A 14,088-nucleotide genomic window follows, 5' to 3' on the forward strand; every position below is an offset into this window, starting at 1 on the left:
TATTTCGTTCTTGTATCGATTATTTTTGATATGAATATTTACTCAAAGCGACAAGAAACAATGCTCTATTAGTCTCTAATGAACAAAAAGGAGCTAAGAAAACCTTTATATGCTTGAGTTTGACTACCGTCAACCCTTTTTGACGTATACAAATGAAAGTGAAGAATATCAATTCATACCCATTGAAAATCTAGCGCGTACAAATTTCGTCATGGCGAATATTAGACAGTAAATATTTGGAATACTTATTTATTGTAACCTATGGATGAGTTAATATAATCTAAAATAATTCATATAATGAAGATAAATAATCAGAATAAGAGATGCAAAATAATAAAAGAAGTCATGAATGATATATATATGCACAAAAGATATTAAGGTAGAGTAAAATTTCAATAAGAAATAAAGAGGTAGGTATTAGAGGTGAGTATGAGACATTAGAGGACATCAAGAGTAAGAGATTATAAGACAAGAGAATAAGAGAGATAGAAACATGTCAGAAAGAAAACATGTCAATAGTATATATGAGAAAATGTATGTTATAAAAATATCAGAGATATCCAAGCGACAGAAAGCAACTCAATGATACGAGGAAAGGAAACAAATCATCTAAGTAAATTAGATAAATTACATATTAATTTGTCTCTTTTGTTGATCCCTCGCCCATCTTGCAGTATCCTTCGTGGATTGCAGGAAAATTGGATTTGATCTTGCCTTCTTAATAAATTCTGTAACCCAGGATTGCATGTAGGCTTGCTTGAATTCACCAGAAGGAAACATAGCACCTATATCACCCAATAAACCTGTAGCAGATCTGGCAACTGAGTCTGTGGTTGACATATTAATATCTAAAGAGACCAATTGTAAAAATTGGAAAATTGGTGCAACATAAGGATAAATTGCTTGTGGATTATCATGCAATCCTCCGACAATACCGACGTAACAATCTAAAACAGACTCTTTAACATTCAAAACATAATCAATAGTTTCCATAGAGCTATCTTCTGGTTCAATGCTAGAAGCAGAAATACATATTTGCATTACAAAATCTGTGTAGGGTTGGAAGTTGCTACCAATTGAGGTTGCAATATCACCAAAGCAGGACAATATAACTGGTCTCAAGTCTCTCTTGACTTCAGTATTATTCAAGTTAGCGCCCAAAATATTCATTAAGCCTTCTAAGTATGGCAAAATTGAAGTTCCTAAGGAATGAGACAAATCTGCAACCAATCCAACTGCAGTATTACAAGTAGGGGACTCTGTGTTTTGTAAGGCCTTAGTTAAAAATGGCAAGAAAGCATCCATGTACTTCAAGAAGTTTTGGCCAGTTGCACCGGCCACTGCAGAAATCGCTATGAAGATATCTTCTTCGATTAAAGCATTTGGTTCTTGAGCTTCTAATAATTTCAAAAACATCGACATCAAATTATCAGAGGCCTGAGAGACTTCATTACTCAATCTCCTAATAATATTAGTTAATAAAGATAATATGTTGACTTGCAATTCTTCTAAGTTAGCCTTATCTTCGCTAGTGAGAACTTGTTGCTGCATTCCAATAGTGGATTCTAAACGGTTTAAGACTTCACTAGCAAGATTTTGGATGATTGGCATAGAATCGTTACCACTGTATATAACAAATGTTGATAACGCCTCATATGCTGAAGCCCTAGAACTGTATTCATTATCCGATTTATTAGATAATTGTACCAATATTGGCACAATAGTCTGATAGTATGGAGACATCACTGTTGTTTCTTGTTTTGGTCCATCAGAACATAATTGTTCTAATAAATTCATTAATGTCCAACAACAATTAGTCGACACTTTAGGATGATCTTGCAATCCGGTAACCAATGCTTCCAAAAGACTTTGCAAATGCTGGTTGATATCGATAGCGTCGACAACTAAATCAGCAATTCTACCTAAGCACCATGCAACTGTTTCTTTCACATGTAATGACTCATCCTTGATAAGTAATAATATTGGCTCTAAGGCTTGACCGATTAAACTTCTTAATTGTTCACGATCAGGACCATCTAAAATAGATCCAAACGCCATAACAGATGCTTCACGGGCACGCCAGTCGGTCGTGTTTCCAATATTAGCTGCAACGAATTGTAATGTGGCTTCGACAACATAATTCCCAGTATTCTGAGCAAATAATTGTAAGCATGAGCCTGCTGCCATAGCAACTGACCAATCGTCATCTTCTGGATCTTCATTTTGTCTAGTTAACAAAGTCAATAATGTAGGTAATACATCTTGAATAGCAACAAGAGCAAAGTTATAGCTTACCAATTCAGGTTGTGCTTCAATACCATATTCTTCTCTTTGTAAGGTTATTTCTAATTCTTCCTCACATACAGTAGACCAGAATTCAACGGCCATACAAGCCACCCTTTCATCAGCACTTTGCATACCAGAAACGGTTAAGCCGTACAAAGCCTTTTCCATATACAAAGCCATGAATCGGTAGTATAAAGACATGATTCTTGCAAGACATCCAAACGCGCTGGCTTGTAATTCGCTGTCATCGGCTTGTGTAGCTTCACATACAACTTGCATGATGTAGTTTCTTTCACCTTCTCTTTCAAAATTAAACTTAATGAATTCCAAAGAGTTAACCAAAGCATTTAATGCTGTTAATCTCACGATTTTCGAAGGCTCGTTGCTTTGAACCCCTTGAATGATAGCGATCAAAATACCGTTAGCTTGTGCCACAATAGTTGGATTATTAGGATCAGCAGTGTCACAAATGTAACCAATTGCTAATAAAGAAGCACGCTTAACATTTACTGGCCTGTCAGTTTTAGTGTTCTCAATTATAATTGGAATCAACTCTGGCCATTCGTTTCTTGGCAATTCTATATCTGCAATAGCTGCTACCAACTGTGCTGCAGAACCTGCAACTCTATCATCAGTAGTCAATAACGCCTTCATTGAAGTTTCCTTTATCTTATTCTTTGCTGTCACTTCTAACGAAATCCATCTGTTATGTTGCTCTAATCTGGTTTTCTGCTCTTTTGAAGTCAACTGGTTCTTAAGGCCAATACCCGCCAACATTCTCACTTCAGTCTTGGCTTCCTCATTAGCCAACGCATCGGTAAGTAATCCTATGTATTCAACAAAATGATTCTTAGCGGCCTCGTCCAATTGGCGTTCTGCTTCAGTTCTCTTTGCTGCATCTGGATTTAATAATGCATTTTCTAATATTTGAAGAATATCCATTTTGTTCTGTGTCGTCTCTTTTCAATGTAATACCTCCTGAATGGATTCTATAATTATTTAGCCCGATTCGTTCTAATCGTTATTCAAATACAAGATCAGGATCTTAAGAAACAAATGCCTAAAAATAAGGGTATTCAAGATTCAACTTCGTTAATTACTCAGTAAAATAAACAACTAAAGAAATTTTGTCTAAAAGATATCTTAATTGACCTTTAGACCAACTGATTTTACTAAAAAGTAGATCTTATATCTAATAAATAATTTCTTGCTATGCTTTAGCTGTTGAATTCGAAGGACGGGCAAAAAAACTACGGACGTGTACTTTATCAAATTCGACCAAAAAAAATTTCTTGTTCATAACCACGAATATAAGAACTGGTACAGATTTTAGATCATGGTCTAATATATTCCTATAAACATAGAGAAAAATGTATAAATAGAGTACTACAATTCGCTCGAATGAGTTTAAAAAATTTCGTAAAATGTCTATTTTTGACTTACAATTGAATGTAAATCAGTCAACGTTTCTTCTTTCTGAATTACAGAATAATTAGCGTCGCTGTTATTAAATTCATGTTCATTGTTGTAGTGGTATTGTTGAGATCTTTGAGAAGCAGCATCACTGGCATCTCCGCCAGCTTGTCTTAATCTTTCTGCCTCTAATTTCTTCATCATCAATCTTTCCTTCGCCTTCAAGGCTGCAGCTTTTTGCTCCAATAATGCAGCTCTGGAGGACAATTCCTTCGCACTAGCCATTTCCATTTCTTCTAACTTCTGTTGTCTTTCTAAGATTCTTTCGTGTCTTATAACGTATGGGACAGTTTCCGAAATTTGTCTTAATTGGTTACGTTGTGGTGCTATTGACAATCTCTTGAAAGCAGCATTATTTGAGTTTAAGTTTCTGGTTTGTGGGGCATTTTCGAGAGATATGGTGGATCTCGACGACGTGGATGCATTGTCTCTTAACTTAGGCGATGGCATTTCACTAGATTCCTCTGCTCCGTCTAATAACATAGATTTATTAACCTTTGATGAGGAAGTAGAATTAATGGAATGGTTATCACCAAAGCCATTTAATGGATTCGAGGATGTTAATTGAGCCAAATTAGATAATGATGGAATAGTAGTGCTGTCCTTCAGGAAAGACTCATCATAAGGTTGTTCTTCGTAACTTTCATGGAATTCTCGGTCATCGTCATCATCGTCAATTCTTCCGGTGACCTTAGATAATCTTTCGGTTCTATAAGTCTCATATAAGAAATCGTGGGTCAAGTCCTTAAAATCCTGTAAGTGAGTTCCCAAAAGGACCGATTTTAAAGTTGTAAAGTCACTGTATTTTGGATTATTTATATCTACCAAACCCCATGGGTATTGTCTGGCTTTCGTAATTTTCGATTCTCCAGTCTTAGGATCTGTGATTTCATACTCATCTTCAGATGATATTACTGCAAAAGGTTGCAATGACGACAAATACTTGCATTCTTGTATCAAGTCGTAATCCTCTTCTTCGTCGTATTCAGATAAGGAATTGTCGAACTGGAAAATAGGAACATTGAATTTTTCAATATCAACCTTAACCTGCTGTTTGAAGTGTCTCAATTCAGCCTCAGTAAACGTATCGGCCTTGCTAATAACTGGTAAAATATTGACATATTTCGATAACCTTTTCATACAGCTTATGTCAATTTCTCTTAACCCATGTCCAGTGGCAGTAATAAAGTAAAGCATTACATGGACTCTTGTGTCTACAAATCTTGGATTTCTTCTGATTCTAGTTTCCTCTGCCAATACCAAATCAAACTGTTGCTTCAAATAATTCTCGATCTCAACAAAACATATTTCATTATTCAAATTTTCTCCAAACCCTGGTGTATCAATAATATTCAAGTACAATTTCATGTTATCGTCATCAACTATCTCGACCTTTGTCTCTGTCAACGCGATCCCAGGTTCTTCGTTAGCACTCGAAGGATTGAAATCATTTCTTGTCAACACGGCTGTATTGGGCAATGCAATAGATTTGGCTGAAGTAAACGCCAAAGTCTTGGTATCATACTGCTCTCCATTATTATCTTCATAACGATGCGACATCACCTTCTTGTTCAACAAACTATTGACAAATGTTGTTTTCCCTGTACCCATCTCTCCAACGACCATAAATGTAAATTTAACCCCCTTCTTAGCATCTTTTCTATAGTTAATCATTGGGGAATGACTCGTCATCGATGGCGAGTCAAATGTATACAGTTGATCCATGTTTTGTATCTCTTTGCTTAATTATGTCTATGTATACATAACGTGTTCAATTATTTCAGCTCGATTTATGTTTATTTTCGACATTTTTGTGTAACGAACCATTTGCACGACAACACGCGTCATTTAATTACGTAATTATTTGACATAAATGCAACATATCAGGTACCATGACCCTGTTCATCCTCCTTATGTCTCTATTATGGTGATAGTATTAACTGAGGGAGTTGATAATACACTTTGAAGTTAGTAGGAAGGAATCGAAAAAAATAACTTCAATGAACTGTAAAATCGCAATTTGAATCTCATTGCTCTTCATAGTACATGACAAAAAATGAGGTTCCAGGTTACTATAATCATTCCACTATATATGGCCCAAAAATTTATTAAATTGTTTGCTTCTGGTATATCAAAGTTCTGCAAATACATACATCAATGATTCGCAATACATTCAAAACATTGTCTTCTAAAATGGCATCTCAATTAGATCAAGAGTTAATGTCGACCGGAGCATTTTCTATTGATCAATTGATGGAATTGGCAGGTCTTTCAGTAGCACAAGCGATTTATAAACAATATCCTCCAGCAACTGCCTCTTCTAATAAAGTTTTGATGCTTGTCGGTCCAGGAAATAATGGGGGTGATGGGTTGGTAGCTTCGAGACACTTGAAGATTTGGGGTTATGATCCGGTATTATATTACCCGAAGAAGTCTACGAAGAACGAATTGTATAAGAATTTATCAAAACAGTTACAAGATTTGGAAGTTCCCGAGATTGAGAACCTTGAAGAGGTTAAATCACTTTTAGAATCCCCTAAGTCAGTGAAAATAATTGTGGATTCGCTCTTTGGATTTTCGTTCAAACCACCTATCCGTGAGCCATTCGGTGAGTTAATTAAGTATTTATCAATAAATCATTCAAGCCTTCCAGATATAGTTTCGGTTGATATTCCATCGGGATGGGATGTCGATAAAGGACCAATTGACGTTGATATTAATTCTACAATGTTGATAAGTCTTACGGCACCTAAACCTTGTTCCGAGCATTTCTTGAAGGAGGGAAGAGTTCATTATTTAGGGGGGAGATTTATCAATCAAAAAATTGCTCAAAAATATGATATTGAAGATTTAGTCAAATTGTACAAGGGCGATGAACTAATTGTAAAGTTATAACATATACTTATTAATCATTATGATTTATAAATACTTTAATGCAAAATATGAAGTTATTTTTTCGTGATTGTACTTAATTCTGAACTGAACGCTCTAAATGTCGATGCTAGGAATGCAGATACCGAGCGTCCTACATTGGGCTTACGTGATTCAGCAGACGATTCCTCGTCTTGGGGTATAGTTTTAATACCACGATACTGGGTAGTATTCATGAGATTTGTAGACAATGCTCTTGGTTTGGATGTATTAAAATGTTGTGTAGATGCTCTTGGTGAAATCACGTTTGAGTAGGAGGTGTTCACGCTACTCAAAGTAGGGCTCAAAAATGATGTAGATGTAGCTCTAGGTTTAGATGTTCCGATAGAATACCTCGAATAACTGTAATCATTACTAGAATCGAGACAAACGTCGATAGAACCATTGATAGCCACTTTCATATCTCGTTTACTTTCATGTACACTTTTTGATCCTGTAAATGTTGAAAAATTACTCTGATTTGTCATAGAGAACATTGATGCTGGCCTTGTTATTCTAGTCTTTCTCACTTTAGGTAATACTAGGCCATTATCGACCGGAGAATGTGGTAAGCTAGGAAGAACTTTCTTACAATCAATCAGGGATAAATTTATCTGCTTAGAAGATGTATGAACTCCAACTTTCTCGGTGCTAGGAGTATTGTAATACTCTAAAATAGAAGTGCTTGCATAGCTTCCTGTTGTTGGCTGACCTTTCACGCTTTCTTTATCAGAATCCCATAAACTATCACCTAAGCTTATTCTATCAAAAATACTACCCAATTCAGGCTCTTCTAGACACATCTCCACTGCATATATCTCTTCCAAAGTATCATCCTCAATCTCATTAACTTCTGAATATATGCTTGATGAGCTGTCATCAATAAAATTGTCATTTAATTCGAAAATGATCTTTCTTGAGTTTATGCTAATTTCTGTATACTCGTTACTTGGCACAGATGATGCAGACGTAGAATCCATAATGCTGGTTCGAGAGAAAAGACTATCAGTCTCTTCAGTAATTGGCGCACTTTTCGCAGTCGCAGAAATCAGGTCCTTATCGACCTTGGTACTTTCTAGGGATTGAGCCTTGAAGGATTCTTGCAGATGGTTGTTTTGTGGAAACATTGATACAGATCTCTTCATATGTAGTTCCATTCCTAATTCAGCTTCAGTTTTAGATGGTAATTCTGGTAAACATTTAGAGTTACTTGACAATATGGGCATACTTGTTACTCTTCTTCCTTTAACATTCCTCATAATACTTCCAGTTTTTCTATTGAATACAGGTAATGTTGGAGGAAGATCTTCCATTTTATAACTGCCAACTTGAAATGTATCAATAGCATATGATAAATCTAAATTATGCAAGTTAGCAGGAATTGGATCTGGAATATCCATAGTACTTAACCGTTGTTTTGAAGATGTTATTGTCATACCATATAAATAGTATAAATACCGGAGAATGCAAGTTATATTGAGGAGGGCTTATCAATTATTTATCATGTTTCAGCTGAGGTTACAAACTTATATATCTAGAAAATGTGATGATGTGAATTCTAATAGTGCTGGCTCTCGCACCTCGATTTAGAAAATATCCCCAAGCAACTTTTTTAAATACAAGACCGAAGCTTATTTACGGCATTTAGGGAATAGATTCAATTGTTAATTACCTCTTTTACGGTTTAACAAGTACAGGCGGGTTAATCTTTTATTGTTTTCCCTATTAATAGATCTATGCTAATGTAGCATCGAATTGTGAACTCAAATTTACACAAGCCAGCAGTACCTATACACAAAACAGAATATCAATGCAGTCCAGTAATGAGTTAATAGAAATCAAGGATAAGTTGTGGAATGGATCAATTAATATTAAGATTTTAATGGAGGATGATAACAATGAAGATCCTAAGGAGTTCCTAATTACAGCATACCGCAATTCGTATTTCCCCATATATTTTCCTTCGGTTATAGCTTATTTTCAACAGTATAACGAGCGGATCAAGAATATGCCAGTATGGTTAGAATATGAAACAGTACCAATAAAATGGAATCTACCAATTGGCGTTTTATATGATCTTTTGCATTTGTCTAGTATAATCCAAAATCGGGAGGACAGTTCGTGGAAACTTACGTTAAGGTTTTCAGATGACTATCCCACAGATCAGGTAATTCCTTTTACATACACTGACGATGATAACTCAATTAATTATAATAGACTTCTTAAAGAAGTTATAGTCAATCAGTTGAAACAATCATGTTTTGTAATAAATGGCAATTCTAAACCGATAATGAATTTGAGTGAAAAGGACTCAGACGAATTATGGAATGCCATCAGGACGCATAATTTAAAGTCATTCAATCAAATAAACAAGAAAATCATTCCTATACGAAAAAAGTTTCAAAAGCTACCAGTTAAGATATATATACCTGGATCTGCAACAATAATTCATGCTCCAATTTATCCATATAGTGATACGGGCGAAGCTATTCTTCTTAAAAATATATTAGAACAGTATCTACCGGACCTTATGAGCAACAATACTGATAAGGTAGGCTCAATTTACATTCATGGTATTAATGTGGAATCTATAATTAATAAAGAAATAATTAATGTATGGGAATTGTTTAAACATTTGGATAATTTTCTATACATTATTGTTCTATTTAGTACTTATTCAACTATATGACTTATTCGCTCTTCCCTTTAAATACAGCTTGCAACCAGTTACGATACATTTTTAATTGTTTCTTTCTATTAACTAATAATCTCCTATCTGTAGCGATTTTCTCTTCTACAAATGGGCCATTCTTGCAAAAAATTTCTCTCAATTCCCCTTCCGTGAAAAAATACACTCTTGTTCCGTCACCTCTAATGTAAAAGTTATCATCTAACAATCTACCCTTCTTAAACCTAACTTGTGCTAAATCATACCTACCATAATCCCTGAATAGTATTTCCCCTCCTGGTTTTAAAATCTTTGCTAAGTTGTTAACCGCATGCACCCATTGATCAGGGTGTAAGGCCAGGAACACGAAAACCATTATAATAATGTCTGCAGAATGTGGTTCTAAGTCTTCTGGAATTACACCATCTGGATTGGCCAAATCCCATACTGACGAATAAGCAATACCTTTCGCGTTGCTCTCTGGATAGTTTTCGTTAGACTTAACTAAGTCGACTGCGACTTTCAGGTAATCACATCCTACGATTTTTAAATTTGGATTCTTATTTTGATTCAATATAGGAAAGAAAGTATTTCCAGCACCACAACCAATTTCTAAAATAGTAGTTGGTTTATCATAACCTTCACCTGTAACTTTATATAAGGACGGAAACTCTATTTGTAACCATTTTCTATCTTTGAAGAAATTCTCTCTATTATTTTTATAAAAAATATCCCAGTACTTGGCTGGGTTAGCATTATATAATTTTTTGTCAAAATCTTTAACAGGATTATCATATTGCTTTGCAATGAGTTCTTCTGCTTGTTTAACTTGTTCTTCGCCCCATTCTACGTGGTCCCATGCATTATGATCAAAAACATTTTCTTCGTCATCTAAAAATCTCTGACCAAAGGTAAACGGAGTATCTCTACCTATTCTAGAATCTAAAGGTGGCTTACTATCCTTAATTAACGGGGCATCCTCGACAACGGTCATTATACCTATTATGATACTTTATCCTATCGATATCAAACTTCTACTCTGATGCCAACCAAATCTACAGCATGAAAAATAGTTAAAAAAAAAAAAATTCTCTATTAATATGCAGGAGTAGTTGCAGATATTTATGTTATCATCAGCTATAGATTTTATTTATATGTAAGAAATCTAATTCAATGTATTGAATAACTAGTTCAATTTACTCAAATAATGCTTTTCACCATCTAAATCCTGTAATCTCGATGCAGCTTGTTCACTTGTTAAGTCTCTTTGTGATTCGCCTAACATTTCAAATCCAACACAGAACTTCTTAACAGTGGCCGATCTTAATAAAGGAGGATAGAAGTGCATATGGAACCAAGAGTTATTCTTTTCCTCGTCTGTACCATTTAAAGGTGCTTGGTGTATACCCATAGAATATGGGAAACTTGTATTAAAGAGATTATCGTATTTGGTAGTTAATTTCTTTAAGATCGAAGCCAAATCTTTATTATGCTTGTCAGTAAAATCTGCAATAGAACGTAAGTGTTCTTTTGAAATTAAAAGGGTTTCAAAAGGCCACAATGCCCAATATGGAACAACAACAATAAACGAATCGTTTTCTAAAACCAATCTTTCCCTTTCCTTTAATTCTAATTCAACATAATCTCCAAGCATATGAGAATGGGATTCGTTGTGATAATTCGTCATATTTTTTATTTCATGATCAACCTCTGTTGGAATAGTGTCTAAACACCAAGCTTGACCATGAGGATGAGGATTAGAACAACCCATAGCAAACCCCCTGTTTTCGAATATTTGCAAATATTTATATTTAACAGGACCTTCCTGTGCTTCCTTTTTTAAATCTTCATATAACGACCTCCATGATTTAATAACACAAACAATCTCTTCAGTAGACATCAAAGGTAAAGTTAAATTATGGTTTGGACTGAAGCAAATCACAAAACATTTTCCTTTCACCCCTTGAGTCTTAAATAATTTAGCTTTTAATGGAGACGCTTTTTCAATTTCCTGCGTGTCTTCAAGATAGTCGGGTTGATCAACCCTGACAGCAGGGTAGTCATTTGGAAAGATATACGTATTTTCATATTTTGGATTAGAATCACCCGTAGCCCTTATATTTCCAGGGCATAAATAACATTTAGGATCGAAACTAGGTAAGTCTGATTTCTTAAGCTCTTCTTTAGCACCTTGCCATGGTCTTTTAGCTCTATGTGGGGAGCACAAAACGTATGTATTCGATAACGGATTAAAACGACGATGAGAATGATTTGTAAAATCAAATTGTTCAGTCATTGTATGGATTCTTTAAATTTTAAAATATAGTTGTATAATTCTTTTCAAAATTAATTTCATTTCCTTTGGCTTTATTTATAATTTGGAGGGAATTCCTTCGTATCATGATGTTAAAATTCTATTGCAACGTTACATCGATTTTAATTTCTCCATTTATAGTAGTTTGTTTTGTGTCACTGCCCCACATGCACTTTTTCTTTTTTGCTTAACATTACGAATGTTCGGTTTAATTCTTCATGCAGCTGAGGAGAAAAATGTCGGTGCATAATTTCCTATTAGAGTTTCGGAAATACTTTTTACATCTAATTCACCGTGTATTCCATACTATATGAATGTAACGTTGTATCGTTGACAATATAGACCTCCGATAAGAATGTAACGTTGCATTTTCGAAGAATTGGTTTGCTCCTATGCTGCTTCATTAGAAAAAAGAACTATTTCTAAACTTTTAGATCTCAGATTCAGGTCTATAGATTAAAAAAATACAGTATAGTGTCATGCCTGATTATGATGAATATTTCTTAGTTACTGGCGGTGCTGGCTTCATAGGATCGCACTTTTTGGAGTATTTCGTTATTCGATATCCAAACTATCATTTTACATGCATAGATAAATTGAATTATGCAACAAACCAAAATACTAGTTCATTGTCTAAAATTATGGAGTATCCAAATTTTCACTTTATCAAAATGGATTTATCAGCCGAATATCCAGTTCTCTATAACTTTTTAGTCACTGAGTATAGAAAAAACAGAATAACTAATATTATACACTTTGCAGCTGAGTCTTGCGTTGATCGATCCTTTTCCAATCCGTTATATTTCACAGCGAATAATATTTTGGGAACTCAAAATTTACTAGAATGTACCAGATTATTAATAACAAAATTTCCTGAGGTTAAAGATCGTTTCAGGTTTATACACATTTCAACCGACGAAGTGTATGGGGAACAGAATGAAGGTGAGAGGGTAGATGAATCGAGTAAACTAAACCCTACAAATCCTTATGCAGCGACTAAGGCCGCTTGCGACTTAATACTCAAATCATATTATTATTCTTATAAAATACCCATTGCAAGTATACGATCAAATAATGTATATGGGCCAAGACAGTATCCTGAAAAAATCATTCCTATGACGTTAAGCAAACTTCAGTGTTATGTTAGACAATATCCTAGATCAGATAAAATGGCTCATAAAATAAGGATTCATGGAGATGGTTCAAATAAGAGAGCATATTTGCATATTCAAGATTTTATTCAGGGAATAGAATTGATTTGGATGAAATTTAGAGAAGAACAATCTGCATCATATCCTGAGAAACAGATAATAAATCAAACGTTTAATATTGGGAGTGAAGATGAAATAGACAACTTGTCTTTGGTGAAATTTATCTGTGACACTTACTTGAACAAGAAATTGTCTTTGTCAAATTTAGATTATTCAAACTATATTGAATTTGTGAAAGATAGAAATTATAACGACTCAAGATATTCCATCAATTATAACAAGATTAAAAAGTTTGGTTGGAATCCAACTATTGACTTAAAAAGTGGTATAGTTGGTCTAATTGATTCTCTTTTATAGACTGTAATGCATTAATTTATTAATAGATATAATATACAAGTTGGTATTTTCATCAAGATATAAGTTCTTTTACTCTCATTTCAAAAAGAAAACTCTTTATAGGCATATCTAGTGAATAGAATGGATCCTTCATAACATAGTCCGAATAAAGGATATACAACTGTCTATAAATATCATTAACTTGCAAGCATTGTTTTGATAGTTCACCTTTACTTGAAGTTCCCAAACTCTCTATAGGCTGTAAATTGTGCACCACTGGGTTAGGTGACGTTACTATTATGAATTTTATACCAGTCAATGTTTGAAAGATATATAGATTGAAAAAATCCGTCTCAATGCTTTGTAACCCTGACTTATTTGAATCTGAGTTCTGTGACTTTCCGGTGTTAATTAGCGATGCATTGTTATTCTGTGTTATATGTGATGAATCCTCTTTGCTTAAATTTGTTGAATGGGTTAACTTTGAAGCTATAGCATGAACACCATGTAAGGTACCAGCTAAAACAAGGTAATCATTTGCACCTAATTTATTCAAACTTGGATTCAAATCATTTTGGTAAATAAGACCACCTGCTTTATTTAGAATGTAAATTGAATAGACTTTCATTGGTACAAGGTTCTTGCTTGTATGGCTTGAAATAATTGATAGAACATTAACTTTAAACTCGTATATAAGCGCGTTCGTGTCCTCAACAAGTATTATTTATATAGTATTGGATTGCAAAAGAACAAATAGGTATAATTAAATACAAGTTCCTTTATTGAAGCTTCGTTGAACTAAAAAGATATCAATTATAGATATACAACCAATAAGTAGTTAATACAACTTTGGCTTTCTCGAATATGAAGAATTAAAAAAATTAAAAAAG

At 34.2% G+C, this 14,088-nt stretch overlaps 9 protein-coding genes across 9 annotated transcripts; 3 read left to right on the forward strand and 6 right to left on the reverse strand.

The window, feature by feature from the left end:
* Window positions 1-627: 627 nt before the first annotated feature.
* AC631_03422 (karyopherin beta) lies at window positions 628-3,228 on the reverse strand (the record flags this gene model as incomplete). Its single annotated transcript, XM_015612251.1, has 1 exon — window positions 628-3,228. One exon carries the CDS (start codon window positions 3,226-3,228, stop codon window positions 628-630), a length of 2,601 nt encoding a protein of 866 aa, XP_015466933.1.
* A 486-nt stretch (window positions 3,229-3,714) lies between these two features.
* Window positions 3,715-5,484, reverse strand: SEP7 (septin; the record flags this gene model as incomplete). The annotated part of the gene is made up of 1 exon (XM_015612252.1): window positions 3,715-5,484. The coding sequence occupies one exon, from the start codon at window positions 5,482-5,484 to the stop codon at window positions 3,715-3,717; it is 1,770 nt and encodes a 589-aa protein (XP_015466934.1).
* A 468-nt stretch (window positions 5,485-5,952) lies between these two features.
* On the forward strand, window positions 5,953-6,654 carry AC631_03424 (NADHX epimerase; the record flags this gene model as incomplete). Its single annotated transcript, XM_015612253.1, has 1 exon — window positions 5,953-6,654. The coding sequence occupies one exon, from the start codon at window positions 5,953-5,955 to the stop codon at window positions 6,652-6,654; it is 702 nt and encodes a 233-aa protein (XP_015466935.1).
* Window positions 6,655-6,707: 53 nt separating this feature from the next.
* Window positions 6,708-8,069, reverse strand: AC631_03425 (uncharacterized protein; the record flags this gene model as incomplete). The annotated part of the gene is made up of 1 exon (XM_015612254.1): window positions 6,708-8,069. The coding sequence occupies one exon, from the start codon at window positions 8,067-8,069 to the stop codon at window positions 6,708-6,710; it is 1,362 nt and encodes a 453-aa protein (XP_015466936.1).
* Window positions 8,070-8,479: 410 nt separating this feature from the next.
* Window positions 8,480-9,358, forward strand: AC631_03426 (uncharacterized protein; the record flags this gene model as incomplete). Its single annotated transcript, XM_015612255.1, has 1 exon — window positions 8,480-9,358. One exon carries the CDS (start codon window positions 8,480-8,482, stop codon window positions 9,356-9,358), a length of 879 nt encoding a protein of 292 aa, XP_015466937.1.
* Window position 9,359: 1 nt separating this feature from the next.
* Window positions 9,360-10,331, reverse strand: ABP140 (Abp140p; the record flags this gene model as incomplete). Its single annotated transcript, XM_015612256.1, has 1 exon — window positions 9,360-10,331. The coding sequence occupies one exon, from the start codon at window positions 10,329-10,331 to the stop codon at window positions 9,360-9,362; it is 972 nt and encodes a 323-aa protein (XP_015466938.1).
* A 192-nt stretch (window positions 10,332-10,523) lies between these two features.
* Window positions 10,524-11,633, reverse strand: GAL7 (UDP-glucose:hexose-1-phosphate uridylyltransferase; the record flags this gene model as incomplete). Its single annotated transcript, XM_015612257.1, has 1 exon — window positions 10,524-11,633. One exon carries the CDS (start codon window positions 11,631-11,633, stop codon window positions 10,524-10,526), a length of 1,110 nt encoding a protein of 369 aa, XP_015466939.1.
* A 497-nt stretch (window positions 11,634-12,130) lies between these two features.
* On the forward strand, window positions 12,131-13,219 carry GAL102 (Gal102p; the record flags this gene model as incomplete). The annotated part of the gene is made up of 1 exon (XM_015612258.1): window positions 12,131-13,219. The coding sequence occupies one exon, from the start codon at window positions 12,131-12,133 to the stop codon at window positions 13,217-13,219; it is 1,089 nt and encodes a 362-aa protein (XP_015466940.1).
* A 52-nt stretch (window positions 13,220-13,271) lies between these two features.
* AC631_03430 (TRAPP subunit) lies at window positions 13,272-13,826 on the reverse strand (the record flags this gene model as incomplete). Its single annotated transcript, XM_015612259.1, has 1 exon — window positions 13,272-13,826. One exon carries the CDS (start codon window positions 13,824-13,826, stop codon window positions 13,272-13,274), a length of 555 nt encoding a protein of 184 aa, XP_015466941.1.
* Window positions 13,827-14,088: the final 262 nt, after the last annotated feature.

The sequence above is a fragment of the Debaryomyces fabryi genome (assembly GCF_001447935.2).
Source record: "Debaryomyces fabryi strain CBS 789 chromosome Unknown contig00073, whole genome shotgun sequence".
NCBI lineage: Eukaryota > Fungi > Ascomycota > Pichiomycetes > Serinales > Debaryomycetaceae > Debaryomyces > Debaryomyces fabryi.